The sequence below is a fragment of the Phalacrocorax carbo genome, chromosome 1, assembly GCF_963921805.1.
Source record: "Phalacrocorax carbo chromosome 1, bPhaCar2.1, whole genome shotgun sequence".
In the NCBI taxonomy this organism is placed as follows: domain Eukaryota; kingdom Metazoa; phylum Chordata; class Aves; order Suliformes; family Phalacrocoracidae; genus Phalacrocorax; species Phalacrocorax carbo.
Window position 1 is genome coordinate 63987331 of NC_087513.1, and position 28000 is coordinate 64015330.

The window sequence follows — 28000 nt, forward strand, 5'->3', positions numbered from 1 at the left end:
GGAAAAAAAAGGAGAGGCAGCTGCCACCTTGCGATGGCTGAAGTAACCTCTGTGTTTCACCTGTAGCTTGATCCACCACACTGGTCCAAACCGACGCAGGCTTAAAACCAAGATGGCAAGAGCTCACCTTAGCTGTCAAAATGGATGGAGATGTCAAGCGAAAGTGTGAGCACTTTCCCTCTTGTCACCATGCACCGTGTCCCTGTGAGCGCCTGCTGACAAGAGGGAAGGGGCTTTTTGTCCTCCTCTGGCATAGTCTGAGGGGCCGCCCCTACCTAGGACACTACAGCTCAGTCAAGCTTTCCCCCCCCCCCCCCCCCACGGGGCTCAGCCGCCATCTGTGAGGCGGCTGAGAAACACCTCACGTTCCTTCGATGCTCGCGCTCCTGTTCCTTTAAGGGGCGGGCCGCCATAGCCCGCCGGCGCTGATTGGCTGGCTCCGCTCCCCTACTCCCCCCACCGACACCGGGGCGGCTGTTAGTGGCCGTTAACGGCGGCGGGCGGGCGATGGTGGCGGGCGGCGCCGTGCGGCTGCTGCCGCTCCCGCGTCCCCTCCTCGGTCGGGCCGCTGGGGCGAGGGGGTCGCTGTCCGGTTGCGCGATCGCGGGGCGCGGCGGGCTGCGTGCCGGGCGCTGGGTCGCGGTGGCCTTGGCGGTGCCCGCTGGGGCCGGTTGGAAGGAGAGGCCGGGACAGCGGGAGCCGGTGTGGGTAGGGGAGCGCGGCCAGGAGCGTCCGCCCCAGGGGTTGCTGCAGCGTTTGGGTCTGGTACTCCGGTTGGGTGTGCGGGCCTGCGGGTTGCTGCTGCGCTTCGGGCCCCTGCTGCTCCTCTACCCGCTGAGCCGCCTGTGGCCCGGCCTGGGAGCCCTGTGGCTGCGGCTGCTGCGGAGGGCGGCCGAGGCTGCTGGCCCCACCTGCGTCAAACTGGGCCAGTGGGCCAGCACCCGGAGGGACCTCTTCTCCGAGGCCTTCTGTGATGAGTTTTCCAAGCTGCACGTTGAGGTGAGCCCGCACCCATGGGGCCACACTGATGAGCTCCTGAGGAAGGCCTTTGGCGAGGACTGGACAGGCATCCTCAAGTTCCAAAGCCGGGAGCCAGTTGGCTCGGGCTGCGTTGCCCAGGTGTATAAAGCATATGCTGACCTCACGGCTATTGCTGGCTCCCAGGCCAAGGAGCTAGCGCAACGCTCAGAGTTACGGTCCGCTTTTGAAGCGTGGGAAGTGTCAGGCTTTAAAGGCCTCCTCAGGTGGCTGAGGAGGAGGAAGAGCCAGGAGATGCGGGATGAGAGGAGCAGGGAGGAGCTGAGCCCAGCAGCCTGCTCCCAGGGAGGTCATATGAGTGGGATATCCCTTATGGACCAGATGGCCAAGCCACTCCTGAATGCAAGTCCTTCATCAGCCAGATATCTCACGCCTGTAGCCATTAAAGTAAGTCATACATCTGGCCAGTAGATATGTGAAAACGGAGCATGCTGGACAAGACCGATCAGACTTTAATTCCCATGGAGATGAGTAGCTGGCTAGGGCCAGGTAGAGAGGAGTGATGCTCATCTTCCTTGGTGCCTTTTCTCAGTGCTTTGGTTCCAGCCAACTGCAATCTGGACTTCAGGTAGCCCCACCTCTTCCCAGCCCAGAGAGCTCAAGTACACATACTGCCTATGGCACCTTTGACTAGGCATGTGGATATCAGAAATGCCTGCAAGGCTCCAGTTTAATATTAAGCTTGGTTTCACCTTCTGGAAAATGAAACCCCTTCTCTCCTCACATGAAGAAACCTGGAACAGATAAGTTCTTTCCAGCAAAGCTTATTTAAAGAAATCTTACACTTGAGCCGTTCCAAATACTAGTCAGTACTGCATGGCACAGAGAGGGTGGGAGTGCTAAAGCAATGGAAAATGGCATTGGGTGAGACTGTAGGCTCCAGCACAGACATATTCCTTTTGAAAGTTATAATGTGCTTCTTTACAGCTTAACCCATGGTAAAATGTGAATTTGCCTGAGGACTAGATAGGGAAGCCTTGTTAGCTTCCAGTTTTGTAGGCTGGGTTCTGTCTATTTGGAATGCATCACTTTAGCTGATTGAAATGGACCATCCTTTTTACAGTGTTTGGGCCGTTAATCTTGCCACTGTTCATTCTTGCGCAGGTCCTGCACCCTGGGCTAGTCCACCAAGTCCAGATGGATCTGTTTCTCATGAAGATGGGTAGCTACATCATTGGACTTCTCCCTGGATTCAAGTGGCTCAGTTTGACAGAGATTGTGGAAGAGTTTGAGAAGCTTATGATTCAGCAGGTGCATGCCATGCCATGGTCCCCATTTGCTGAAACAAAACTGCTCTTCGTCTTGATACTGGTTGCTGTAATCCTGTCATACCGCTACTTTTTAAAGGGTTAGATGAAGGCTTGCTTGTTCTTTATTCTAATCAGTCATGTAATGTTACTGTAGGAAAGCTTATATGCTCAGAGTAAAAAAGCAAAGCAATGAAAAAATTTACTAATCCTTATTAGATTTAAAAATCTTTTTTAGACTTTAAGTATGTTTTCTAGCGAATAGCTAGTTAGTCATAGTCGCAGTCCTAAGGTCATTAGTACCTGTTTAGTCTGGCAGAGCTTTCGGTGGATGCACTGAAGACTGAGGATTGGGAGAGCATCTGATAGGCTTGTTGCAATTTTCTTTCATTTCTCTGAAAGAACAAGAATTATTCCTGGGATATTTCCCATTGCCAGATGAGGGAGGTGAGGCAAGGTTATCCTCCCTTCTCGAGCAGCGGCGGTGGGCGGGAGAGATGCCCTTGTGTCAAGGCACTGGACCACTGAAGAGCTAGGGCCAGGTCTTTGCGCAGTGGATTATTTTGTATGTTATATTAAATTTCTTCCTGCTATGGCTGCCTATCTGTAAAGTGAGGCTAGGGCTGCAGTTCTCCTACCCTCTCTGCCTGCCTTGCTATTCGGATGGTAAGCTTTGGTTCAAGATCTGTCTTACCCTTGAAAATAATACAGCCCTGGTCTTTTTTTGCGACATGATGCCTATAGTAAGTCGGCCGTATTTTGAAGGTGCTGGGTTGTGGGCCATCCATTACCCAGTCTGTTACTCTACTCTGCCATCAGGAAAACTGTAAGCATGTAAGAAGCACCACTATTTTGTTTTCATTCTGGCTTTCTGACTAGTTTTGTTGGTATTGAGTGCAGTCATATCCTCATGCAGGATCCTGAAGATCTAATTCTAATTGAGTCTAGTTTCTAACATGCTTTTTCTTTTTTTTCCATGAGATTGATTTACGCTATGAAGCCAGAAATCTGGAGCGCTTCCGACAAAATTTCCTAGATGTCGATTTTGTGAAGTTTCCAACTCCCCTTCGGCCTTTGGTAACAACAGATGTTCTAGTGGAAACGTTTGAGGTAAGAATTGCAGGGTCTGGGAGTGGTGGTGTAGCAGTGAGAAGGACCTTAGGAGAACATGCCATGGTGGTTGGGTGTTTTTGTTTTGTTTTTTTTTTGAGAGGAAGCAATCAGAGGCAGAAGGATGCTTTTCTCTTATTTGCTTTGAGATTGGTGCCCTTCTCAGTGTTTCTTCCACTCTTTTTGTAAGCAGTGCATCCCAGAAGACAAGTGTCAGACAACTCCATAGAGAAGTGAACATTTGGCCTGAAACCAAGCGGACCGGCAGTGTGTCCAGCCACCATGTGCTTGCCTGTGCTTTGCAAACCAACACCACGCTTCACCTCTCCTGTGTGGTGGGTCAAAGCAAGGAGCTCAGCAATCTGACACTTTCTGATGCTCGCCTCACTTCCCTTGTGGATGTTTGAGTCACAGACCAAAGCTACTCTGTCTTAGTTTTTGTGCATGTGACCTTGGCAAGAGTATTTCTGCCCCAGGCTATATCACACCCTCTTTACAAAGAACAAATCCTTGCTTCTCGTGTTCTCCATCACATTAGGTACAACCTCTATCAAGCTGGTCCTTCCTAGGATCTTGTTATTGCCTTCCCTCAACTCTTAGCACCTAGGTAAATGTGTGTTTGAAGGTGGGACACAGGGTGTGTTTGACTCCAGTTCTGTCTTTATTTCAGGAGAGTGAGCCTATTTCGCACTACCTGCATGCAGAGATTGCCACGGAGCTGAGGCAGAGACTTGCAAAGATGGGCATGGACATGCTGCTAAAGATGGTAGGCACTTGGCTGAGGCTGGAAGTGCAGGTTGCTTTCCTGCAGAAGCTATTCAGTTGGGGTAATAAGACAATATGGCTAAAAGACTGAAAGACAGAGCCATGCCTTTTGCAGCCAGCCTGTGGATGATGGGTATCTTGCAGTAACCCAGGACTCAGGTTATTAGGATACTGTGTAGCTCCTGAACTGTGAGAGGGAGGGTCTGCACCTCACGTGAGGTGTAACACAAGGTCTGAGTAAAGCCTGGCTTGGATACACCACTACTGTACACTTTGACATGGAGCTTCTTCCACTGCATAAGTGTGATCTGCTTGCACACAGCAGGGTCCCCAATGCAACTTGATCAGTGCATTACTTGGGAAACGCACTAATCCATTTAATGAATATTCACATATTGCCCAAGTGCTATAAAGTGAATGTAATTAGTAAATATGCTCTCTGCAGAGACTATGGACGCAACTCACAGGGAAAACAGCTAGCTAGTTTCTTAATTTATTGACTCCTCCTCCTAAACTGCCGTTTTTTAAGGAAGAACTAAATATGGAGTAAAGAAAACAAACGTGGCCAGATTCAGCTTCTGGCTGTCTTGTTCTTTTGTGGTTGAAATAATCACAAATGATATGGAAAGGAGTGTTGGGAGGTGACATAGTTGGCTTGTGAGAAGCCATGAGAACTGGCAGGGAAGAGTTGCAAAAGAGCCTCACTGTACTGAGTGCGTGGGCAGCAAGTGTCATGTGAAATTCAGTTGATAACTGCAACATCATGCTAGGGCGTTGGTGAGGCCTGCAGTTTTGACTCCATTTAGTGTGACTGACTCTGAAATAGCTTTTACTGCTCAGAAAAGCAATGGTGGAGCTATAATAGTTTTATGCTGACATTAGATTTGGTGGTTAGGAGTAAGGCAAACCACCCAAATTTTAGGAGTAGAAAAGAATTAAAGAGCAAAGGAACAACATAATGCCTGTAAGAAAACCAAAATACCTGTTTCTTGAATACTCTGTGCAGACCTAGTCCCTTGCTGTCCAGAACCCTCCATTTCAAGGGCTGTAATAGAACTAAAAGAGGAAGGCAGCCAGGATGATTACTGGTATGGAATGGCTTCCATAGAGGAATGGTGAAATATTTTGGACTCATAACTCTGGAGAGCAGAGAAATGAGAGTAGCTTATGACAGAGATACATACGCAGTCATGGGTACATGAGAGTGAATATGGATCTATTGTGTATGGCTTCTCAGAACAATGAGGACATAAAATTATCAGACGTTGCTTTTCAGGTAAAACCTTAAAAAAAAAAATCTCCCTTTTTCACACAGCTCTAATTATTTACATGGCAATTGGACAAATGTGTAGGAGAAATCCATCAAATAAAAAGAAAACCTCCTTGGAGCAGGAAGTCCTGCAGTCTCAGGTTGCCAGGACAGTTAGTGGGGAAGTACTACCTTGTGCTTGCCTTTTTGCTAGTCCTTTCTGCTACTAACTGCTAGCAGAACAGAGAAGTGCTGCATACAGTTGTTTCTTCTTCTCTTTTGTTTTTTTTCAGTTTCCAATACAGTTGTAGTGGGGGTTGATGTCCCAGACCAGACAAACTTAACCGTTCTCTATAACCCACACCACTGAATGGCAAATGGCCTGTTCTTACTGCACTACTCTTTGCCAAGGCCCACCAGCATGCATCTGGTTTAGGGTTAATTGCCAAAGGGCACTACTGTTCCCTGCTAGGACTCCTGGCTGTCCTACCTAACCTCTAGGAAGCAAACTACATTGCTTCCCAGAGCTCTGCCAACTCCGGTAGAATGAGTAGCACCCATGCCATTTCAGCACAGCTGGTCTCCAGCAGAAGCCATTTGCTGTGTTGCTGCCTGGGGTGATGCACATTAGTAATGACAGCAAACAGATGAGATGAGAACAGATGAGAAATGAACCTCGGCTACTTGCCTGAGAGTTTTGGTTGGAATGAGCTGCTCTAAGACTTGTCCATCCTCTAGGTCTTTGTTGACAACTTTGTCCATGCTGACCTGCACCCTGGGAACATCCTGGTTCAAGGCACGGCCCATGTCAGCACCAGCTGCAAGGAGCAGACGGCTATCGTGGACCTGTGTGACACGCTCGTGGTGGAAGTGCAGCCACCCCTCAGGCGGCTCTGCCTGGTGCTGCTGGATGCAGGGATCGTGGCAGAGCTGCAGAGTGCCGACATGCAGAACTTCCGGGCGGTTTTCACGGCTGTGGTCCAGGGCCAGGTGAGGTGTCTGTCATGGGGCTGTGGAGTTGAGGCTGGGGAAGGGAAACGGCCAAAGAGTCTGATGAGCAAAATGATAGTTTTCTCTCTACTTCCCCTTACAATCCTCCCTAAGAGGGGAGAGGAGACTTGCTAGCATGGAAGCTGTACCAGACACAGGGTAAGATGTTCAGCTACAGCAAAGAGGCTGTCAGAGTGGAGCTAACTGAGTGGCCCAGGAAAAGGGAGGTGTTAAACGGGAAACATTGACTGCCACTCCCTGGTTAGGAGTGCTTCTGATGCAAGTTAGGACTGCCTGGGAGCTGCTTCAATTTCAGAGACAACTGCAGAATCTGCCAGATTTTGCTAAAGAGGAGGGAATGGATTAACATCTTGGTCTTCCACACATGTCCCCTTCTGCAGCCTTGCTGCTGGAAAGCCCATATGCCATCTTCCATTTTGCTGTTGTGTCAGCATCTGTAGGGAAGAGGAAGCAAAACAGGTGTGGGTGGGGGGGATCTGTCCTCTATCAAGTTCCTCCCTGTAAGGGGAACTACTTTATCCTCCTTCCCACTTTTTAAAAATACACTCTCAGATGGATTAGAGAATCCAGTGCTGATGTCTCCTGTTCATTCTGAGAGCCAGCATCATACTTGCATGTTGCTGTTTCTCAGCTGTGGGTTGGATGGCTCGGCAGCATATCTTAAGAGGGACATGTTTTAACTTGGTCTGTTTAATCTGCTGAAGCGTACCAAGCAGTCGGTGCTAAACTGTATTCAGGCCCATCCTGTGCTGCCAGATGTAATTCTTGGCTACTAAGCCAAAACTTAAATAAAAAAACCCAAAACCTTAAAAACCTGATCTCCTCCTATGACCTGGTGACCCACCTAGTGGATGAGGGAAAGGCTGTGGATGTTGTCTACCTGGACTTCAGTAAAGCCTTTGACACTGTCTCCCACAGCATCCTCCTAGAGAAGCTGGCAGCTCATGGCTTGGACAGGTGTACTCTTCGCTGCTAAAAAAACTGGCTGGATGGCTGAGCCCAGAGAGCTGTGGTGAATGGAGCTAAATCCAGTTGGAGGCTGGTCACAAGTGGGGTTCCCCAGGGCCAGTCTTGTTTAATATCTTTATCAATGATCTGGATGAGGGGATCGAGTGCACCCTCAGTAAGTTTGCAGATGACACCAAATTGGGCAAGAGCGTTGATGTGCTTGAGGGTAGGAAGGCTCTGCAGAGGGATCTGGACAGGTTGGATCGATGGGCCAAAGTCAATTGTATGGCGTTTAACAAGGCCAAGTGCCGGGTCCTGCACTTGGGTCACAACAACCCCATGCAACGCTACAGACTTGGGGAAGAGTGGCTGGAGAGCTGCCTGGAGGAAAGCTGCCTGGGGGTGCTGGTTGACAGCCGGCTGGACATGAGCCGGCAGTGTGCCCAGGTGCCCAAGAAGGCCAAGAGCATCCTGGCCTGTATCAGGAATAGTGTGGCCAGCAGGAGCAGGGAGGTGATTGTGCCCCTGTACTCGGCACCGGTGAGGCCGCACCTTGAGTATTGTGTTCAGTTTTGGGCCCCTCAGTACAAGAGGGACATTGAGGTGCTGGAGTGTGTCCAGAGAGGGACAACAAAACTGGTGAAGGGTCTGGAGAACAAGTCTTATGAGGAATGGCTGAGTGAACTGGGGTGGTTGAGTGTGGAGAAGAGGAGGCTGAGGGGAGACGTTATTGCTCTCTACAACTACCTGAAAGGAGGCTGTAGCGAGGCGAGTGTTGGTCTCTTCTCCCAAATCACTAGTGATAGGATGAGAAGAAATGGCCTCAGGTTGCTGCAGGGGAGGTTTAGATTGGATATTAGGAAAATATTATTACTGAAAGAGTGGTCAGGTACTGGAAGAGGCTGCCCAGAGAGGTGGTGGAGTCACCATCCCTGGAGGTATTTAAAAGATGTGTAAACATGGCACTTTGGGACATGGTTTAGGAGGCATGGTGGTGTTGCACTGACGGTTGGACTTGCTGATCCTAGAGGTCTTTTCCAACTTTAATGGTTCTATGATTCCATGAACTGCAAACATTTGATTGCAAATCCTTCATGGCTCAGGCTGGCTGTAATTCATGATCTACAGGTGAAAAGCTTCTATACCGTCTTGTTGCCAAACCTGGCGTCTCTGGCTCTGTACATTGCTGTTAGACACATCTTCCAAGGGCAGCTATAAAGCCTCTCACAAGTAAAGCTTGAATATGGCTCCCTGCCTTTCTCACCAAGCATCTGCTGGAGTAGAATCAGCTCGCTCCTCCTCTGCAGTTTGCAAATGGAGGGTTGGACCTAGCCCATAAGGGAGGTTAATAGATGACCTTCTTTACACCAGTGTCTCCTCTGCTAAGAAGAAAATGCCAGTCCTGTGGGGTTTCCCCCCCGCACCCCCAAAACTTCTCCTGACTGCCTGAGAGATGTCTTTGTTGTGTTCTACCCTACAAGACGTGCAAGAAAAATAAGCAGGCTTTTGCCAGGTATCAGCTAAGATTTTTGGACCACTTCTGCTCTTCCTGTACCTGCTTCTGTTGATTCGTTGGGTCTCTGTTGCTGGAACAGGAAAGTATGGTGCTGGGGGTTCTCCCTGCAGCGTGCCTCCTGCAGGGACCTTTGCAGCAGAGCCCTTCTAGGGACAATGACGTGCAGCTACCTGGAGGTCTGCTCGCACCAGTGATCAGGTTCTGACTCTGCTTTTCAACTTGTTTCACAGGGGGAGAGAGTGGCAGAACTGATCCTTCATCATGCCCGTGCTAACCAGTGCCAGGATATCGAGCGATTCAAAGCTGAGATGGCGGAACTAGTGACCAAGGTCCGGGGGAACACCATTGCCCTAGGAAAGGCAAGTGCACAGTGCCCCCCCCTTCACTTAACTGTAATTCAGTGCAACTTGGCTTTCAGAATGATCCATGTGGAAAGGCCAGCTCTGATTTTGTCAGCACTATCAACTTGGACCGGGCGCTTTTAGTCTCTCAGGTGCAGCAGAAGTCCATAAAATCCTTACTTATTTCCTCCTAATTTAAAAAAAAGCATGTGTTTGGTGTAGGTTTCATTTTCTTTTTAAAGCTCTATGATCTGCAGCTCCCTGTACAGAATTGCTGAGGCTGGTGTTACAGCTGGTGTTAGCTGAGGCTAGCTTGGGTACTTCAGTGAGCAAATTAATGCATGTTGTGTACTCTGTGAGGTCAGATGTTCTCAGCCTTCCTGGGCTGGCAAGTTAAGCAGAACCATGGGTCACAGCTGAACTCCTTAGCCCAGGCAGGGTGGAGGTGGGCATCATACCTTGACTTTGGCTGTTGTCAGCCCAATAATCTTGTCCCCACCACCAGAACCAAATGCTAACAAACACTTAGAAGAACCCTGCCTGTCACTTCGGTTGCTCTTGGCCACAGTTTTTTGATCAGTTGTTCACGTCTCCTTCTGTATTCCAGCTTCAGGTGGCAAACCTCCTCTCCAATGTCTTTAAACTACTGATGACCCATAAGGTGAGACCTTGTCACTGTCTGCCTTCAACAGCTAGATGTTCACGTGGGGAGGGAGAACTACTGGGAACATGAAGGGCTGACAAGGAGGGGGTCTGACTTCTGAAACAAACTCCTAGGAGGGGGACTGCAGGAATGCACCCAAGTGTGGCAGGCGTGCTGTTTCTTGGGTCCCGATACATACCGTAGCAAGACCAATTTCTCTTTTGTTGGGTTTTGTCTTAAAACTGCGTTTAATGGTTGATATTATTTACTAAAAGAAATATTTCTGTAACATAGGGGTTTTTTCTGTCTTCTTTTTTTTATAGTCCCTTATAAGCAGAAAATGAAATCTAATCTATGTTCCTCTTGTATATCATTGCAAGCTTTCTTCCCTGGACCTCTGTTTCAATATGGGGTTATGTAACGGCACTCGCCCATTTTACTGGTTTGTTAGAGGCCTCAAAAGTGAGACGTTCACAGGACAGATTCCTTCTCATAACTGATAGTTTTTGGGGGACAAGTTTCCACAGTCGTAAGCAACTTTGGAAATCAATAGAGCTATGGTAGCCTGAACTAGAGGTGAGAAGGTTGTCAGCCACAGGGCTGCCCAGCCTGCAAAGGGTCCCTCTAAACATTCCTTAGTTAGAGGTTTTTGTCAGTAAGCCTCATTAAGCTGGTTTCTAATAACATCAAATGTAATTTAGGCCCTTACAAAGCAAGTTCTTCCAACGCTGTGAATTCTTAATGCCGTGGTATGCCTTGAAACAATCCTGGTGCCTGGCTGAGAATTCGGGAGTAGTTTTTTCATGTGCAGAGCAGAGGATCGTTCCCTCTGTGATCTGCGGGGGTCTCTTGTGGCCGTGAGGAGGTAAGCTCTCCCTTATGCAAGTGCACGTATTCAAGTATGTTGGATACTACTGCAGCTTATAACTACGTTAGCAATGTTGAGCACTCCTAAGCTCCTGCTATTCTAGTATGGAAGGAAAAAAATCCCACTCCCTTTCTTGGAACTGAAAAACAACCTCTCGGGCTCTGTTAGGGCACTTAGCCTGAAACTGTTGCCTTATTTTTGGGACTGCTGCCATAGTCGCAGTGTAGTTTCAGGTGTGTGATGCCCTCCCCAGCCTCTTCCCTTGCCTCTCGGCTTAGCCAGTGCTGTTACCTCTGTGGAATGAGCTCAGAAGAAAATAAGGTCTCCTGAGTCCATTTAGTCTCTTGTGGTTCTAGGTGAAGCTCGAGAGCAATTTTGCTTCCATCATCTTTGCCATCATGGTTCTGGAAGGTCTCGGTCGTTCACTGGACCCTGAACTGGACATCCTAGAGGCAGCTAAACCACTGCTCATCAAAACTGCAGCTTCTGTCCTCAAGTAGACTCCTGGGGCTGCTGCCCTCTCGCTGCACAGTGTTACCGATGCTGTCTGCGAGCCAGCTGAGAAAGAGGCTGAAGGTGAGAAGTCATGTGTATCTTGGGGATGTGCCGTGCCATGGTTACTCTCCATTAGTGCTGCCTTCAGTTGTTTCAGCCAAGCACCAGGCATGGGATGAGTTAGAAGGTCTGTTCCAGAAACCAGGAAGACTTTGCACAATGGGAGAGTTCTGACTCATTACACAGTTCTAAGAGCTAATGTGTTGTGGTAGTTTTTAAACTGATGTATCATGTAGTTTAGGTGCGCAGGATCACTGCAGCCTGATGAGAAAAGCAGTCTTACTGGTCTAAAGATTTTAAAAAGATGTTCATTGATCAAGTCTCATTTAAAATAGATCAGGTTAAATATTTAATTTACTGACTTATGTGTCACTGTATTATGAGAAATGATGTTCTAACACCACTCAATCAACTAATTCAGGCCGAAAAAAGCCAATAAACTTTTTCGTCTTTTGTACTTTTAACTTCTACTTTTACTGTGGAAGTGTCCTGAGATGCTGCATGGAGTGGTCTGTGCTTAGTCGTTTTCAATCACAAAAACAGACCAGTCAATGTGGTTGGGTTTGGTTTTTTTTTTTTCAAACTTCTGTATTCTAGCACAATACTATAAGAGTTTGGATTATAAACAGTGGAAGAAAATATTTGCCAAGGCAGAAAAGCTAATTCCATAATTTAAAAAATTTTAGGAAAATTTGTACTGGTCTTAGGGTTTGGGTTTCTTTTTCTGAAGTTTAAACAAGATTATTTTTATCTTTTCCCTCTGTGTGCTTCCTTCCTACTAGCCTCCCCGCTGCTCCCCTAGTTACACCCTAGTCAACTCAAAACCTTAACCAATATGCAAATTCTTGGGTTTTGTTTCCACTAGTTTGCAACACAAGGAGTTCAATCATTTTCCTAATAGATGGAAAAACACATTGTGAATGTTTAAAATTAAATAAAGCCAGCTAAAGAGCTAGATCATCTGTGGCTTTTACAGTCAGTTATTTTAATAATAGTATTAAAATTATTTTATGGCTGTATTAAATATACAACCATAACATACGTAAAATAAGAAACACAGTCTGTGAATGGCTGGAAATACTGTAATACTAAGTATATTCCCAGGTGTGCTATATGTGACACTGCAGGAGCACAGGGTGTCTGCAGTGGCCTGTTTTCAGATGCTTGAGCAGTGAAGAGAAAGTACATAAGCAGCCAATCAGCTGTTTCATGGTGACTATAAAATAATGATTAATGTCATATAAATGGAGCCTGCTCAGTATATTTCATGTACTTTAATCATTACTTTTCCATTTCCAAATGCTTAAGGAAAAAAGCAGCAGTAAAGTTTAATATCTTTTAAGTTTTAGGCTTGTTTCTGAAAGCTTAGACTTAAACTCATAATCAGGCACATTGTTGTACTAACTAGGTCATTATTTTGTATAAGAGAACTAAAAAAAAAAGAAAAGTGAGCAACCCCCAGCTTCAAAGTAAAGAAAACCTCCATGTGCTGCCAGCACCCCTTTTACCTTGGTAGTGTGCATGCCCCACTCCCCCATTTCCACCCAGCTGGGCAGAGGAGGTGCCAGGCGCAGCACTGGCGGTACACACAGCCTGGGCCCAGTCCATCAGTCCTGCAGGTCATGGGCACAGCCACCCATGTTCTTGTTCAGCAAATTTCAGTTGACTTTCCCGGAGGCTAGGCAGAGCTTAAACCAAATGATAGAATTCCATGTCTAAAATGCAAAACTCTGCTCCACATGTAGTTTCCATATATGCAGCAAGTTGTAATTTTTTTCAGACCTTAATTTAAACAAATAAAAGAAGTCAAAGTTTTCTCATCATATATAGCTTCACCTTTCTTTCCTTTTCCTTTTTTTTTTTTTTTTAAGAAAAAATGTCATGATAGTTCATGCACATAATGAATCCTAAAGTTACAAATACCCCTTTTAGCTATTAAGGCCTTAGAATGGTCTATAAACATCTGGATGACAGACTCAGCTTTCCCCAGAAGGACAGTTAAAGCTGAAGGCACAGCTTCTAGTTTATCCCTGGAGGAGCACAGTCAGAGACTTAATGCTAAGAAATTGCTGGCCATTCAAAAGATTTGGCAGAATTTCAAAGAAGCTCCCTTTTACAAGTTTTCTTAATTTGTGGTTTGGGTTTTGGGTTTTGTTTTGTTCTGGTGTTTTTTAACCTTCTGTTATCATGGTGCTGTGTTCCTTTAAAAGGGGGGGGGATTTTTATAATACTTATGTTTTTGCTTAGTGATGTGTCAGAAGATGTGTAACATGTTTCTAAATATACACAGAATTTCAGGCAACAACATTTAAATTTTGCACCTAGTTTGGTTCTAGGTATTGCTTAAAACAAGGTATCACAAATGTTATATATACTTTAGCATAATTTTGTGTAAAATAAGAGTATCCTTCGATATAGCTCTGTGTTCCAGCAAATAAATTGGGCCACGTCTGTTCTCCTTTTCTAAATATCCACATGAAAAGAACAGTTACGTTCTGGCCACCCAAAGCTGGTAACAGCATTCTCTGTGACACAGCTGCTGCATTTTATACCTCTGATGATGAGGAAGAGGAACAGCACTTCCGATGTGACACCCGTAACCTCCGCTCATTGAAAAGCCTCTTCTCTCCTGTTGCAGAAAACAGTCTCTCGCTGTGCGTTACCCTTTCCTTTCAGGGGAGGGGAGAAGCCGGTAGCTTGTCCACAGAAGCGGCTGACACCACATGCTTCGTTACAGTCAGTAATGCGCTTAGAAAATCGGGTCATGAGCAAGGTGCACTGCAGGCTCTGGGTCCCTATAGCCTGAATGGGGAACTCTTCTTCTATCACGCTACTGGCTTCCTTGGTTTCTTACACATTTTGTTATCTGTTGGTTTATCCATTGATTTGTCTTTGTAGCATTCTGCTCATTTATTCACGGTGAACAAAAAGTCTTTTTATTCAGACCAGGTACCCTACCTGCAAAGATACCAGAGTATTTTTCTGACATAAGGTTTCCTGCTTTTGGAGACTGCTGGCCTGAAGTGACATGCTAGGCAAACCAGACCCCAAGCCCAACTCTCCAAAGACAGGTATTTCAGAGAACAGACATTTTTCTCATCACAATGCCTAAAGAAAGGGTGGCTTGTTACCAGGAAAAAAAAAAAAAAAAATCTTCCTTTTTACATTTTGGGCTTCTGCAAGTCATTCCTCCTCGAGGGGAGTGGCATACATATTCCGAGTAGTACACCTGCCCTGACAGTAGAAGATCTACACTCTCCTGAAGCCCATGTGGGAGGGTTCCAAGTTGTCTTACCAGGTTTTCTGAAGCACCTCTCTCACGTCACTGGGTCCCTGCCCTGCCCCCTACAGCAGCTCTGGCAGGAAGTAGCACAACTTTGTCATGTGGATGGGGACTTCTTCCCTCTACATCTCTGCAACTCACGTGCAATGGGATGCTTGCAAGAGTCAGTTGTTAATAATGGCAACTGCAGTGGGTAATTTACATTGTGTTTTAGCATGTACATTTTCATGGCTGCAGTTGTTTGGGGTTTTTTAAGACCCGGCTGCTCTCCAGCTCTCCACCCTGTATTTCATGTAACATTAATGTAGCAAGGTAAGTCATATGACAACAGCATCACATGATTACACTTCCTATTCTATGTGGTCCTGACCTTTAAGAAATTGCTATTCTGGCTCCGCTCTGGAAGAAACGCAGCAGCATGGAAATTTCCCAGAATTCAGCAGTGGAAGCCTTTTCAGGCCTGTATTTAATTTCCCAGCAGGCTTGTATTAGCAGGGCATAACCTTCCACCACTTCACTTGAGGGGCTCATTCCCATGGCATTTCTCCTGACCTTCATTCTTGCTCTTCACCTCCTAGTGTACTGTACGGCCCGTGCACCTGCTTAACTAATGCCTTTCTCTGTCATTTGCACCTCGAAAGCAGCTACAACCTGGTGTCTCTTTGCCAGGCTCTAGGTCTTGTGCGCTTTGAACCACTTTTGTAACTCCCAGGTCCTCTGTTGCTCCACTCTGGATTGCAAATCTCACTTTCACCAGCCTCAGACTACAACGCTCAGCCCTACAGGTGCTGACTCCTTGGAGTCCTGCAGAAAGAGCCAGCCCCCCGCAGGTATCTCTGGGGCAGAAGCTCGGCCCTATGGCTGTGCTGCGTATTCAGTACCGAGGTAGCTCTGGGCTGCAGAGTTGGGTCTGTCAGCAGGGCCGCTGCACGCACTTAAGACAGAGGTGGACTAGGATAATAACTCCAGAAAGAAAGGCACGTAAAGGACAGAGCAGTGAAGATGCACTCTGGCTGCAATGAAAGGGAGATGAAGGACCTCTCCAGGAATAGTAGTTCCGCTTGTCACAACTGCACACAAGCACCCAAGCTCCAGCACAGCGACTCACACCTACAAGATACCGATCAGGTCTGTGAACTGCTCGAGGGCCTGCTTACCTGCTCTGCAGCGCCCTTTCGCTAGCAGTGATGCCCGGAGCATCAAAAGATTCTGTTCTCTGAGGTACTGCTGGAGGTCACAGAGTTTTTGGCCTTCTTTTTCCACCTTCTGGCGTGAACAGTCTTTGCTCTGGAGTACTCTGGCAGCCTTCTGCTGTATTTGTCGCCTGTCCTGCTCCTGTGATTCTTGTTCCAACATTTCCTGCCATGCCTGCATTCTGCTCCTGAGAAAATCCTACGTAAAAATAAAGACAATTACAATTGTACAGCTAGCTCTCATGCTGAATTTCATCCACAGTTACCACTACAGAAGTCAGAAATGGGTATAATCTATGGAAATTCATTCTTTGCATGCAGTAAGACTCCGTCTACTGCAGAGTAGGAGAATTTTAGTTCCCATCTTTCATCTTTATATATGTGTTAAAAAAGCACCTTCATTTATTTATCTCTAAATGGTAAAATTATATTGGCTATAGAACAGGTGAAAGACAAAATACTCTGAATGGTGCCACTGCTGGAAACATGGTAGTACAGGAAACACACTTCTGAAGTAGCCCTCACCAGCCTTTTTTTCTCTTGTTCGAAGCTCCTTTCATTGCGTTCAGCCTGCAACTCCTCTCTCAGCGGTCGCTGTGCCTTTAAGAACTGCCGCCTCTGACTTGCCTTCCTCTTCTCCCTCTCTGGCATGAAGGATTCCCTCCTGCTCCTCTCTGCCTCAGCAGCCTGGAGCAGTCCCATGTGCTGCAAAGCTCTGTCTTTGTGCTCCAGCTGTTTCTCTGGCCCTTGCAGTGTTCTCTGACGCAATTGCTGCCTGTTTCCAAAACAAAATTTCTCAAATTTCTCAGAAAGAACAATAAAAGAAAAAGGGAGCGCATAAGACACAACACAGATTCTGGCAGTCTGTGCTTAGTTGAGATTCCAGGACTCTTTGTTAGGTTATGAGGGTTAAACCTGTGCCCTAAACAGAAGTGGCAAAACCCCCAAAAGGGCAGGCCCCTGGTGTCCACTAACCGCAGTCACCTGCTCACCTAACTACGCAGCCTGGTACAGCTGCGCAGCCCTGGCCCTGAAGAGCAGAGGCCACAGACATGGATCATGCGGATGGGGCTGTAGGACCAACTCAGCCAGCTGGATGGCCATGTGTATTGGTGCTGGAGCAACAGGGGCGGGAGGAGATGTGGAAGGAGGCAAGTCATGGGGGCAAGGACCTGCTAAGCTTAAGCAGACTGTGGGGCCAGGGGCAGGGAACAGGGCTTTGGGAGGCAAAAGGACTTTGGGTCTGAGGATGGGATTGAAGGGAATTTGCCCTTGGAGGTAATGCTAAAGGTGCTGAGCCCACATGTACCTGCTTGCCCATACAAGCATTTGTAAACCATTTGTAAACCGCCGTGACCGCTCTGCAGAGACTCAACATGAGGCACCATGCATGATGCTCAGAGACTGAATGAGAGCACCAGGGAGTAGACATTACCAACCTGCTGATATTTACTGCAAAACCCAGTTAGCTTCTAGGTATTACCTTTGGTTGTCCCCGCACAGCTGGCATCGGGTGCCACCAGCCTCTTGCTGCTGCTCCCTCTTCAGCTGCCTCTGTTCCTCTTGCCCCCTTTTGTGCTCAGTCTTGGCTCTGTTGAAGTCCATCTCTCTCCATCTTGCCTGAGATGTACCATTAAGGATTGATTTCTAAGAGAAAAAACCCAAACCAAACCCGTAATGTTATCAGTATATTTTTCTAATATAAACTGTAAACTTACAAAACCAGAACAGCTGAGCCTTCTAATGTCACTGCTGAGCTCTGGAAGCCACACTGGCTCACGAATACTATAGTCACTTCCCATCCATGAAACACCGAGTATGATGCTAAAACCTGTACAAAAGATTAGGCTTAACTGACAAAGCAGTGCCTGAAAATATAATTTTAAGGGTTCTTCATAGGTCAGTGGGCTGTGCTGTTCTGGTTGTTCCGGTGTTGAGCCAATGCTTAAAACTGCCCAGTCTTTGTGTCAGGTTCTGGATTGGATGGAAAACACAGGTTCTGACCACAAATCATATTACAGATTCCTTATTAGATTTTATTAGAAACATCTGCCTCCCTCTGGCCAAACACAAAATCTTCTTGGAGTTCTGTGCAGGTGTACTAACTCTTCATTCCTGTGTCTGAGATTTCTACCCATGGCCAAGCAGTCTTTGTGCTGTCTTCAGCAGTAGCTGCCTTTCAAGACTGGGTAGTGTTCCTAATTTGCTTTTTTACAAGCAATGTGCTGTGTAAAGAGATGAAGGAGCACCTGCAAGGCCTCTTTTCACAGCCACAGTGCAGTATTTAATTCTTTTGTACTCCTTACGGTGCCCTGTATGAGGGAAGGAGCAAGGAAACACCACCAAAACTTAGACATGCATTCCAGTTTACATTCCTAGAGCTGTCTGGGGCTGGAACAGTTTCCACAAAATATCTTCCTCTCTCAAATGCATCCTCCCTTCTCCTATTCCCAGCGGCAATTAGCACGTTCCTGCCAATAGCTGCTCCTCTGCAAACAGAATGTCTCCTTCCAGTTCTTTCCTAACGACATCTCTGATACCACAAGCTGGAAAACACTACAGGACCTTCAAATAATGTCCCTGCCAGTCTTGTGTAGCATTTTGACTGATTTCTTTCAACACATAGACCTGTATGGCTTCCTAGCGGCAATAAACACCTTTGTTCTCCAGTGTACTGCTAATCATTGCAAAAACTGTACCTTGTGGGTGGTTTGTGTTTAATGATGTACAGAGGGAGAGATCACAGAAATAATCAAAAGTGTTTTATAGGTGGGAGGTGAACAAATGATGTTATCTAGCAGGTAAAGGACTGGCCTAAGGATTAAGGGACTTGGAGGTCCATCCCAGCCCTGACGTGCTCTCCCTGCTATGGGATTCAGCTGGCTACCTAGACTTTCTCTTTTTTGCTTTCAGTATCTGTAAGAGAGGAGTAATTTTTTGCTACCTAGTAGAGCTGGCTGAGAGGTTTATTTAGAAAAGATTAAAGCAGAAATAAAAATGCTCTATCAAAAGTGCTACGTAAAAATACCAGAAGTGCCCTGTTCCCGTAGAACACTGATTCCCAAGTGGAAACCTTAACGTTTCTATTTATGCATAGCCATTATTCTACGTAGGCGTAATTGTTGTTGCAGTAAAAACCTTTGAGAAAGACATCAAAGGAGGTGTATTCTCACATGACATAAACAGATCGCTTGATCCTAACGGCTAAATCTAGTTTGGACCACATACTTACTGTAATGCTTTTGTCTTTCAGAAGACTTAGGAAGTTTGTGGATCTCCTAGCCTGTGCATTGGAGGTACTGTGCGGTCTCTGTACCCGTAGAGCTGATCTGATGGTCAGGCTGTCTTTCTCTAGAGATTGATTCACTTGATCAAAGAAGCTTTGTCGCCTGAAAGGAACCAAAGCACTGGTTCCCAGGGAAGGGCTCCTTTGGGAATGCTGGATTGGAGCTTCTGCCACTCTGGACTTGAAAAGACCTTTCAAATCAATTAGGCAGGGTCATACAAGGTTATGGGCAGCTTATAAAAAGAAAACAAAAGATCTTCTCATATAAAATATATTCAAGCAAGACTTTTATAACTTAGTACCAACATTTTCCTCTGAGGAAGTGGGACATCTTTTAGTCTCCACAAAACAGGTCCCAGCTTGCAATAGCAAGCTTGTTTTCTGAAATCAAGCAAGAGTTTTTCCTGGTAACACAAGGTCACTGGCTGTATTTACAGCTACTCAGGCCAAGGGAGTGTTTACATGGGATTTTGCAGACAGACATGAGCAGCTTCTCCCAATGCTGAGTCCAGCAAAAATTATAAATTTATTGATAGGGCAAAGCCTGAGCTATACATCCAGCTGAGAGACAGGATAAATTAGCTTGGGCACAACACCGTGCTAATGCAGCTTTTGGGTAACTGAGAACATGGGCAGAGCTTGCTTGTACCTTTCTGCTAAAGACATTGTGGACCGAGTGGCAGTTGTTGCATGGAACGATGCTGAAGCAGCAGCTGGGAGGAAATGTGCGCTCCTGTTTGACTTCTCATTCTCCCTCTACCAGCAGTGACACAGAGCAAAGCAGTAACCCTCTAAGGGTTTAGGCTTTCAGAATCCTCACTTACATGCCTGCAACTGTCACAAAACTAGCTTAAATGAGAGCAGCAACAACTTGATTAAAATCACGATCCAGACCCTTTTGGATGATAAGGGAACAAAAGTTTACTCTAAGGGAACAGAGGTTTTCTCAATGACATTATAAAACAATTGTTTTCAGCACAGATAAGAGAAAGAGTGTTCTGCAGAACAGTCCTGGTGAAATCTTTTTGCTATAGGCAGTCATAGTTAATGTTACAGATTAATTTTTAAAGTAAGAAAATTTTATAATAAATAATATTTATAGTGAGTGTTATGCTAAAGGTTAAGAAACCCCAAAAGCTTAATGCAGCAGCTGTAAAAGCCCAAAAAACCAGCTTCCATGTGAAAATACTTTCACCTTGGGAAGAAGATGAACGACTTTGAGCCATACTACCATTAAAACCTACATATACGATACTACATTATGGTGGCTACATTCACAGCATGGCATTATGGCATTTTCTTTTGAAACATCAAGAACCATGGCAACAGATCTTAGACATGATGGCCTGCTGCACTGATACCGTGTGGCAAGTCTTATGTTTGGCTAAAACAGCGACAATTTCAATACCATGTTGGTGTTTAACATTAGCCTCAGTTTCAGCGTCCTGCTGCCTGCTGCCTGCTTCTTCCTTGTGGACTGTCTCCTTTAACCAGCTGTCTGTGTTGACAGCAGCATCGACCATAGCATGAGCCATCTCCCTCTGAGGACTCTAGAAATAACAAGAAGTGCAGTCATAATCCAAACCCGATAAGGAAAAGGTTAGTTTCATGAACTTACAGCGTAAGATCTTAAGTTGCAACTGAAGTTTAAGACAGAATAAAAAAAAAAACTCCAGGGGATTTCTCTACTAAAGAAACAACTCTTCAGTAGAGACATTTCTGACCACTTTGTGGGTTTCTCTACATCTTCAAATGACCTAAAACTGGCAGTACTTCTGCCTGGAAGGGTCCAAACTGGTACAAAAGAGATAAGGCCAGAGGAGCTCTGGCTGAAAGGCAGTCACATTTCTGGCAGGTGCCAGAAATCAGGATTCTAACCCTTGCAGAACAATGGAGAAAAGCTTGGCAGCAGCTGGTGCACATTAAGCTCCTCCTTACTGATCCTCATCCAGTGGCCTGTTCACAAGCACCAAATCAAATACCGAGGATCACAAAAGTCTCTTTTGGTCTTTGACTGGGAGAGGTGACACCTCTACCACAGGTGGAGAAATATCTTAATATCATTATGCCAGAGACTGCCTTGGTATGGAGCAATCCTGACTGTAATCCTTATCTGGTGTAAAGTCTTCTGACACTTTTTCCTGCCTTTACCTCCTTCATGCAGAGGCAGGATGTAGAGCAACTGCGCTATGCGACACTTCTCATATTCTGCATCTGTGGAAGAGGTTCCAGGAGTCTGCTCCAGCCAGTGACAATAACAGCTTCTAGCTCTTTTCCCAGTCAAAGGATCAGGAAGACAGTGCAGAGCAAAGTCTCTCCTCTCTCCCTTTAGCAGGCACACATAAGGGCCAGGCCTAAAACCTCTAGTAATTTTTTGGTACCAAGAGCAGAAAACTTAAGGTAACAAAGCAGATGTTATACACATACCAGACCACATGTTAATAGAGGAGCCAGGGTGAAGCACTTTTTACCTTCTTAGGTTCTACAGCCTCATTGTCCTCTTCCAAATAAGACTGAACACCTTTTGGAACATTTTCTGTCTTCAATCTCTTATCTTCCTTTTTCTGTTCCTCTCTGGAAACACTTTCTGAAAATGAAATCCTCACTTCAGACAGTTGCTCTTCTATTTTCTTGCTGAGTTCTTCTTTAGCCAAGCTTGTTCCTGGGATGAAGGTATCCTCCTGCTGCACTTTGCACCCTGCAGGCCGTGTGGGTGCCTGGGCTGCAAGGCAGCTACGGGGAAGAGAGGTACACCTACAGCTGCACTTGGCACATGGCTGAGTTGAATACAGACCCCTTGGCCAGTAGTCCAGGTCTGAGTGACCCTGCCTGTAATGGCCTGAGGCTCTATAACCCGGTGTGACAATGTATGGGTAATCCAAGCTTGAATCTACCACCATCTGCCTGGCTGCTGAAGGCATCTGCAGTTCCAGGGTGATGCGTTCGCTTAAGGGCAGAGGGATCCGCAGAGCTTGGTCAGAAGTCACCTCCTTAGTCTGCCCATTCCAGAAATTCACAAGCACTCCCCTTCTGTTGTGTGCCGTGCACACTTGAAACAAAAGAAGAAAAAAACAAAAAAAAGCAAAGAATGTATTAGAAGCATGTCAACCTGTGTGATTTATCTCTTAGAAAGCAGGAGATCAAAGTAACAGCTTGTATTTAACACAATTTTATAACAAATTCCATTATTTTTTTCTGTATAGGTTTAAAATTTGACCTTCTTTTGAACCTCCTCTGAAGAGGCAGCAGATGATAGCAAAATTCTTGCTTGCCACAGTGAGCCAGGATGTTACCCTGCAAAAGCTGGAAACTAGACTAACAGATAATGAGGTGAATACTCATGAGGGGCAGGAACATTTTTCTCCTTTTGTTGGGAGGACACCCCCCACCCCAGCTTACAGAACAAAGCAAAGGCTAATTCTGGGAGCTGCATTAATTCTGGCACTGAAAAAGAACAGGTGACTTAGTGCCAACAACAACAAAAAAAAGATGATGAAGAGAACCCAGGCAGCAGGTGGTGAATTCTCCATGGTTGAGACTGTTCTCTTCTCTGTACGGCAACCAGCTAGTGTAGCAAGTTCAGCACTATTGAGAAAGAAAACACCCCGTACCTAAATGTGCCTCCTTGTTCTCCATAACCTTTAGCACAGTGCCTGGGCCAAAACGTTCAGCTTTATCCTCCCATGGTGCCAACACACTGTCTCCTGGAGCAAGAGGCTGTTGCCTGGCATCTTCGTAGTGGAGAATGTCGTAGAGAGGCGTTTCCTGCATGCGAAGCTGTACCTTGCCTTTCAGAGGGCGGCTTTTATCGAACTCAATTAAAAAGTGTTCCCTGGAGCCCTACAGAGTAAAACGTGGTTTGGAAGACAGACACCTGAGTCCAATTAACGGCCAAACATAAGTGCTAAGAGGGAAGTGGCAGAAATCCCAGGAAGCAGAACATGATCTGGGAACATACTTTTCCTCTTCTACCAGGTTTTTCACTGTACTGTGTCCAGATTGGACTTCAAAAGTAATTAAGGAGATGGGGCGTAAGGGCTGACAGCCTTTCCCCTCCTTTCATTTTGGACTTCAACTTCAGTAAGAACACAATTAGCATACTAAGGCAGAACTTTACCAGGAAAACCTCCCATCAGAGAAAGAGTAGCCAAAAGAAACTGTTGTGTGTGATGCAGCTCATTATGTAGCAATCAAAAGGATAAACCAATACAATGTCATAACTGTCATAAATTTAAATGCTTCAATTTAAGCCTTCAGCAATGGGTGCAGGGAAGATCTATTATTGAAGCCTCAGCCTTCTCTGCAGATCTGTGAGTGCACTTACACAAATGACACTGTCAGCCCCCACTCCAGCTGATGTCACTCGTGCCATTAGCTGTCCCCATCTGCTGCACCCCACACTGGAGCTCCCAGCCATCCTCAGCTATACGAGCATCACTATTTATTTAACTAACCTGCGAAGCGGGTAATGCACCAGATTTTTAAAGAAAGCTGGCAGAGGGAGATTTTTCTGGTATCCAAAATCATCTCACAAATCCCAGAAACATAGAAGGAACAGAACAAGGGAAGCTCTCAGTTCGGTAAGGAGGATGTGTCTGGAGGCAGACATTTTGGATTATTAACACTAATGCTGTACAGCTAATTGACTTTGCTGCTAGGCTGGGCAGAAGCAGACAATAAGGATAAGGGAGCTGTTTTGTTTGATTGTCTCTGAATAACAACTTTTTATAACTACTAACATGGATTGATTTCCAGGCTGCTTCTGCTTGCAGGACTCCTCACAGTAAACAGCCAGTCGTCATCAGGAAACAGGTGAAAATAGGGTGTGGGGAGAGAATAGAAGTGTATCACGGGAGAGCCACCCTACAGCAAGGCCATGGGACTGGCAAGGCATGGGAAGAACAGGAAAGCCACACAGATCCTAGGGAGAGCCTTTCACAAGCATAGTTCCCAACAAATATCTACCTTCACCTCTTGGGCAATGTGGCCCAGGTAGTAATAGCCATCAGCTTCTCTCCTTGCCAACACACGAGCCCCCCTCATGAAACTGGAAACCTCTGGGGATGAATCAATGAAATTCCATTTTGCTGAGGATACCGAGGGCATACAAGGGGAATCTGGGTTCCATGCACAAACAGGAAAGCTGCAGGAAACAAAAACACAAGAAGCAATGAAGATCTTGGCAACAGAACTTCTGCAACTTGCTGCAATTAAAACAAACTAAATCCACGCAGGATGCCCTCCCCACCCTGCAATAACTGTCTTTGTTTCCTAGCTTTTTTCTTCTCTGCATTTCCAGTGACCAATCTGTAGATTTTGAACTTACTGTGATACTGGACATCTTGGCAGCAGAGAGCCACAGGGATCTTTATTAACTGTGCGACAACACTGGACGCGTGAGATGGACACGGAGCTTGCCTGGAGGGGGGAAGGAGGAGATGGAAGATGATGGGCATAACTTTTGAACACTTAAATCCTTAAACAGGATTATTATTTATAAAATTGGAATTTACTTTCCAGTATATGACTTCTTTTTGTTTTAGTTCTCCCATCATACCTTGTGGTTCTATGCTATTTATCTGTAAGCTCATCACAAATGGTTTTGATTTCAAGAAATTAAGCTTGGAAAGAAGAAATATAAAAAAATAAAAGAACTATATAACAAAATCCTCCTTGTGTTTCACATGTGTTCTATTCAGTTGCTAGATATGTAGCAGGTGTATCACTCTGTCTTCAATCATGATGAGGTGTGTTCTTCAAAGGCCAACATGTACACACAAAACTATAGTAGGTATCCGTTTTGGCCCACCTCAGATCCTATCACCATTTTATTCTACTGTGAAGGAGGCACGTGGTTCTGAAGTCAGAATAGTTTTGCTTTCTTTCTAATTCTTATGCCTTTTAGATAACTGATTTTAGTAAAGAGCTTTGAACCTGAAAAATGCACCAGTTTCTCAGGACAAGGCACAGTCTGGAGGCAGGAGGCAGAACGGAGGCAGGGTGGGGGTTCTGGAGCTGCCACTCCTGTCCCCAGGAGCAGGTGCTCGTGGTACTGCAGTTGTATCAGCCCCGCTGGCTTCCTCCCAGCCCGCCTGCCCCTGGCTCTCAAACAGTAGCTTATGGGCATTGCTTCTTCTTGCACCGTGCTTCTTACACAGCTATCCAAACTCCCCAGCAAGGAAAGAGCTGTACAGTCATAGAATCATACAATCATTAAAGCTGGAAAAGACCTCTAGGATCAGCAAGTCCAACCATTAACCTAGCACTGCCAAGTCCACCACTAAACCATATCCTGAAGTGACATGTTTACACGTTTTTTGAACACCTCCAGGGATGGTGACTCCACCACCTCTCTGGGCAGCCTCTTCCAGTGCCTGACCACTCCTTCAGTAATAATATTTTCCTAATATCCAATCTAAACCTCCCCTGCAGCAACCTGAGGCCATTTCTTCTCATCCTATCACTAGTGATTTGGGAGAAGAGACCAACACTCGCCTCGCTACAGCCTCCTTTCAGGTAGTTGTAGAGAGCAATAAGGTCTCCCCTCAGCCTCCTCTTCTCCACACTCAACCACCCCAGTTCCCTCAGCTGCTCCTCATAAGACTTGTTCTCCAGACCCTTCACCAGCTTCGCTGCCCCTCTCTGGACACACTCCAGCACCTCAATGTCCCTCTTGTACTGAGGGGCCCAAAACTGAACACAATACTCAAGGTGCGGCCTCACCAGTGCTGAGTACAGGGGCACGATCACCTCCCTGCTCTTGCTGGCCACGCTATTCCTGATACAGGCCAGGATGCTCTTGGCCTTCTGGGGCACCTGGGCACACTGCCGGCTCATGTCCAGCCGGCTGTCAACCAGCACCCCCAGGCAGCTTTCCTCCAGGCAGCTCTCCAGCCACTCTTCCCCAAGTCTGTAGCGTTGCATGGGGTTGTTGTGACCCAAGTGCAGGACCCGGCACTTGGCCTTGTTAAACGCCATACAGTTGACTTTGGCCCATTGATCAGCCTGTCCAGATCCCTCTGCAGAGCCTTCCTACCCTCAAGCACATCAACACTCTTGCCCAATTTGGTGTCATCTGCAAATTTACTGAGGGGGCACTCGATTCCCTCATCCAGATCATTGATAAAATCAGTGAAAGGATCTTAAGTCAAGGAAGACTGAAGACGGTGGGCATTGAGTCTGGGAAGACAAAGTTGCCTTTGCAGGTCAAAGCCAGCAGTGGAGCCATCTTGCCTGAGCAGGATGGAAAACATGAAAAGTTTGAGAACATTGAGACAGGGAACAATACACCACGGACTACGAGAAGTCAGAAAGACAAAATACAAGGGAGTTGGGAGGCATAGTTGACAACAAAACTATGAACCTTACATGAAAGTGTTTGGGTTTTATGGGAAAAGATAAACTTGCGTTGCATTAATTGTGTGCTAAGTAAAAACAATGGTTGAACAGTTGGCCACTCTTCATCTGAAAATGCATCAGGACTGTTAGGAGACTCAGAAGGGCAGGGAACTTAAAGTGCCTTAACTACAAGGATGTCCACAGGGTAGACATGCAAAACCTATGCTGTTTCAGCTGAAGACGTCAGCTGTTTGGAATGTTAGCAGATTTGGAAGATATTGTTATTTATTTAAAATACAGTATCTGACCACCCCTGCCTAAGAGTAAAAAAACACTGAAGTCTGTGGATCAGGATACACTGCCTGCAGGCAGAGCTGTCACCTAGCAATGAACGAGTAAAATCAGAGCAAAGCATTTTTTCTTTCCTTTGGAGCCTTCACCTTCACCTGTAGGAAACACCTCTTTTCCAAGTGCTGGTCCGTAAAGTCCAGTGAAATCACTTTCCATGGTGAGTCTCTCCCTGCAAAAGCAAATGGCACTACGCCGAGATACACCCAAGTTCAACCCCAAGTGTTGGTGATGATGCCTTTTGCTCAGGGGCTATGTGGCGTGCTCTTTCCTCACAAGCAGAGATTTAAGGTACAAGTAACATACAAGTAGAAGGGTGGATGTGCCCGCTCGGGATGTCAGGTATGGCCTGTCACAGAGATGCCAAACCTATTGTAAATCTTTGTCCACAGGCTGCTCTGTTCAGAAGCTGCCAGGCAAAAGAAGGTTACCCTTCCAGAAGGCCACTGAAATTCCTCCCCTGCTCTACTTTGTGAAATGTCATCCAACAAAGATTCAGGAGGAACTAATTAGTGCGCACTAATCTCACACCAGTAGCACACCTTTTCAGAAGCAGCAGGGGCGGTCGCTTGAAAGGACCCCCCTGATTGTCTGGCTACTTTCTCCATTATTGTTTGCCTGCTTTTTCCAGGATCATCTCGATCTCCCAGAAGGTATGCAGCGTGTACTGGGTGCAACTCCTTCTCCGTGAGAAGTCGGCAGGTTTCCTCCGACCCTTGCCCTGGGAGCTCGCAGACGCACCGCCTGGGAGGCTGGGCCCCCACACGCCCTCACAGCCGCTCGCGGCGCTCCTGCCGTTCTCAAACCGCGGGGACCGAATCCGGGCTGCTGCTTCGGTGATACCGCTCAGAGAACATCTGCCCGGGCAGCCGCGCCATTTTAACACCTATTAAATAAAATTAAAACAAACAAAAAAAAAGGCGTAACAGAAGCCCGCTCACAAGTGCAGCTCTTCGCTGCCGTGGGACAGAAGTGGGGTACTTTATGGGGTATTTCGGCGCTGAGGCGCCCTGCAGCTCGCCCCTGCGCTCCCGCCCCAGCAGCCAGCCAGCCAGCCCGCCGGCCTCGCCTCGGCCCCCCGCCCCGCCCCGCCCCGCCCCGCCGGAGGACGCCGCGGCGCTGAGGGGCTGCGGGCCAGGCGCTCCCTCAGGGCCGGGGCCCGCCAGGGCCGGGGCCGGCCGCTACCTCCCGCGTGCCGCGTTGCTGCGCAACCACGCGCTGTGGGCTGGGCTGCCTAACAGGGAAAAAAGGGAGGGGGCGT

The 28000-nt window shown here is 46.7% G+C and overlaps 2 protein-coding genes across 4 annotated transcripts; one reads left to right on the forward strand and one right to left on the reverse strand.

The window, feature by feature from the left end:
* The first annotated feature begins 443 nt into the window (after nt 1-443).
* Nucleotides 444-18436, forward strand: ADCK2 (aarF domain containing kinase 2). Of its 3 annotated transcripts, XR_010373851.1 has the most exons (10): nt 444-1425; nt 2143-2289; nt 3267-3395; nt 4066-4161; nt 6148-6399; nt 9115-9243; nt 9833-9886; nt 11093-11312; nt 14236-14362; nt 18222-18436. XR_010373851.1 is itself a non-coding variant. In XM_064457259.1 (8 exons), exons 1-8 carry the CDS (start codon nt 508-510, stop codon nt 11234-11236), a joined length of 1869 nt encoding a protein of 622 aa, XP_064313329.1. In that variant the 5' UTR covers nt 444-507; the 3' UTR covers nt 11237-11755. The 3 variants fall into 3 exon arrangements, 1 of the variants encoding a protein (XP_064313329.1); XR_010373849.1 differs by having other exon boundaries at nt 14236-18436; XM_064457259.1 differs by lacking the exons at nt 14236-14362; nt 18222-18436 and having other exon boundaries at nt 11093-11755.
* LOC135314333 (trichohyalin-like) lies at nt 13840-28000 on the reverse strand. Its single transcript, XM_064457251.1, has 12 exons — nt 27721-28000; nt 27282-27625; nt 24380-24471; nt 24019-24196; nt 22665-22893; nt 21525-22102; nt 20462-20603; nt 19000-19244; nt 17251-17414; nt 16293-16542; nt 15732-15966; nt 13840-14249 (listed from the first exon to the last, which is right to left on the reverse strand). The coding sequence occupies exons 2-12, from the start codon at nt 27345-27347 to the stop codon at nt 14206-14208; spliced, it is 2223 nt and encodes a 740-aa protein (XP_064313321.1). The 5' UTR covers nt 27348-27625; nt 27721-28000; the 3' UTR covers nt 13840-14205.